The sequence below is a fragment of the Tupaia chinensis genome, unplaced genomic scaffold (genome assembly GCF_000334495.1).
Source record: "Tupaia chinensis unplaced genomic scaffold, TupChi_1.0 Scaffold000612_1, whole genome shotgun sequence".
NCBI classification, from domain to species: Eukaryota; Metazoa; Chordata; class Mammalia; order Scandentia; family Tupaiidae; genus Tupaia; species Tupaia belangeri.
Window position 1 is genome coordinate 493,363 of NW_006160131.1, and position 2,388 is coordinate 495,750.

Consider the following 2,388-nt stretch of genomic DNA (forward strand, 5'->3'; position numbering starts at 1 on the left):
CCCCCCGACTGACTCTCGCCGTTGCAGCCGTGAAGCAGAAGCAGATTCGGCGCGGGGTGAAGGAGGTCCAGAAGTTTGTTAACAAAGGCGAGAAAGGGTGAGTGCCTCCCGCCGGCCTTTGCGTCCGCAGATGGTAGCGACGACCCCCATGTACCAACGGCAGCAGTCCTTGGTGACACGGCGACCCTGACTCCGCCCGTACCCGAGGGTGACCGAGCGGTCGTGCACTGCCCGCGGGGACACCGAGGGTGTGCGCAGCCTGGAGCGAGCCCCTGGCCAGGGCCCAGCGGGGGCCGGCGTGCCTCACCTGCAGTGTCCTGCGGTCGCCCCCTTCTCAGGCAGGTGTTATGGGGTGGCAAATGACCCTGATGAGATAATCCAACAGGCAGATGTCACCGGTTGTGGCCGGGAGCCGGGAAGGACAAGTGCAGGGTGCAGTGAGGATGACGTCATTGCCCCACTTCTTTCCTGGCCTGTCCCATTCTGGAGCTTATTTACTCCCTCTCCCACTCCGGCCAGACAGTAAATTCCTTGCCAACAGGACCTGCCTCCACTGTCCCCAAGTATCTGCCACACTGTGGGCATTCAAGAAACAGTGCTGGGGGATTTGATGCTCCCGGTCCAGGCTAGTTGAGGGATTGCCGAGGATGTGCCTGGGGAGTTGCCCTGAGCAGACCCATTTGAACTGAGATCTGAAGACACACAGGTTAATGGGAGAAGCTGCCAGGGCAGGAGAGGGCAGTGGTGGGCACTGCTGCCTTCTCTTGAGGCGCGCGAGCGTGGCAGGTTTAGCTGTTGTACTAAGGGGTTAAAGCCCCGGAGTGACACCCTGACTGAGGACAGGACTAGGGAAGTGTACATTTGGGAAGGTGATGGCAGGGGTAGACAGAATTAAAGTGGGTTACTTGAAAGCCTTAATATGAAGAATGAGGACATGCCATCTCCGTTAGAAAGTGCCCAGCCAAGTGGACAGAGGGCCCCTTCCCTGAGCTTGCGAATGGTGGAGGGGGACCTGGTTTGTGTGAAGTGATCACAAGCTTGGTTTTAGATGACCTTTTGAGGTGCCTTTGAGACACACTGTCCCCCAAGCCCCAGAACAGTCAGATAGGCAGGTGGTTATATGGGTTTGGAGCTTGGGAGAGGACCTGCCTGGAGAGTAGATTTGGATTTGGAAGCACATGGCTGACACCTGACCCTGTGGCTGTGCATCGTGTCACCCAGGAAGAAAGAAGAGGGCAGCCAGGGCCAGGTTGTGAGGAACACTGACACCTACAACTGCGAGGGGGAGGAGCCAGTGAGACACATGGAGAACTGGCCGAGTTCTCCTGTCACTGTCCCTCCATCCCTCCTCCTGTCACCCACCCTTGGAGAACAGACTCTTGTGTGTCTTCCAGGCTGCTGAGGACCCTGCACCAGAGTCCTGACATCTTGCCAGCCAGCATCCCTAGCTGAGGATTCTGACAAGCTGTCATTGGTTCCCAGTCTTATTTTGGTCTTAGGGCATGCACTCCCGCCAGAGCAAGAGAGAAAGAAACAGAAAGTGAGAAGTCACCCCCTAGGGGGATGGCCACACCGCAGTCCCGTCTCTTCCTGGGATCCTGGGCACATATGCGCACGCGCCTAGCATGAGTTTCAAGCCACTGGGTTTGGGACTAACCGTGATCGGCCATGTGGGAGTCCAGTGATATAACCACTACGTCATCTGCTGGCTCTTAAAGATTAAAAAAAACTATTTAGTTTTGTTATTACCATTATTTTTCATTTGACCAGAGAGACAGAGAGAAAGGGAAAATGAGGAAGCAAATCGCCAGGTCCAGGACTTGAACCAGTCAGCTACATTCCAGTGCCTTAACCACCATGCCACCTGCCAGCCCCACTCTGTCATTCTTGAGATAGAGCCCATGATTTTTAGCCTGGCACTCGAGGCTCTCCTCTGTGTCCCCTGCCAATCTCTCCAGCTTTACCCACCTGCCCCCCATCCTGGATCCTGAAGCTGTCCCAGGTTCCCAATAGCCAGCATCTGGTGCAATCCTAATTCTCCCAGCCTTAGGCTTTTCCTGCACCCAGGCCCGCCATGGGCTGCGCCACGGGCTGCCTGACAGATGCTCAGCCCTCAGCTTTCTGTTCAAGCGTCACTTCTCGTTGAAACCTTTTCTAACTTTCTAGGGAGAGCTGAGCTTACTCCTCAGGGCCCCTTTGGCATTTGTCAAGAAATAGCAATCTCTGGGACCAACAGTTAGTGTAATGGCTATGTTGCTGGACTCCCATGTAGTCAACCGCAGTTCGAGTCCCGGACCCGGTGGCTTAAACTCACGCTGGGTGTGTGTGTGTGTGTGTGCGCGCGTGCCCAAGATCCCAAGAGGAGAATGGAGAAGGGATTGCGGTGTG

The 2,388-nt window shown here is 55.8% G+C and overlaps 1 protein-coding gene across 1 annotated transcript in view; it reads left to right on the forward strand.

The window, feature by feature from the left end:
• Positions 1-27: 27 nt before the first annotated feature.
• The window catches only part of NHP2 (NHP2 ribonucleoprotein), a gene marked incomplete at its 5' end in the record, with an annotated part of 5,320 nt that continues 2,959 nt past the window's right edge, over positions 28-2,388 (forward strand). Inside the window, 1 exon segment of the mRNA XM_014591760.1 lies at positions 28-97. Within this exon segment, the coding sequence (XP_014447246.1) occupies positions 28-97 (70 nt within the window).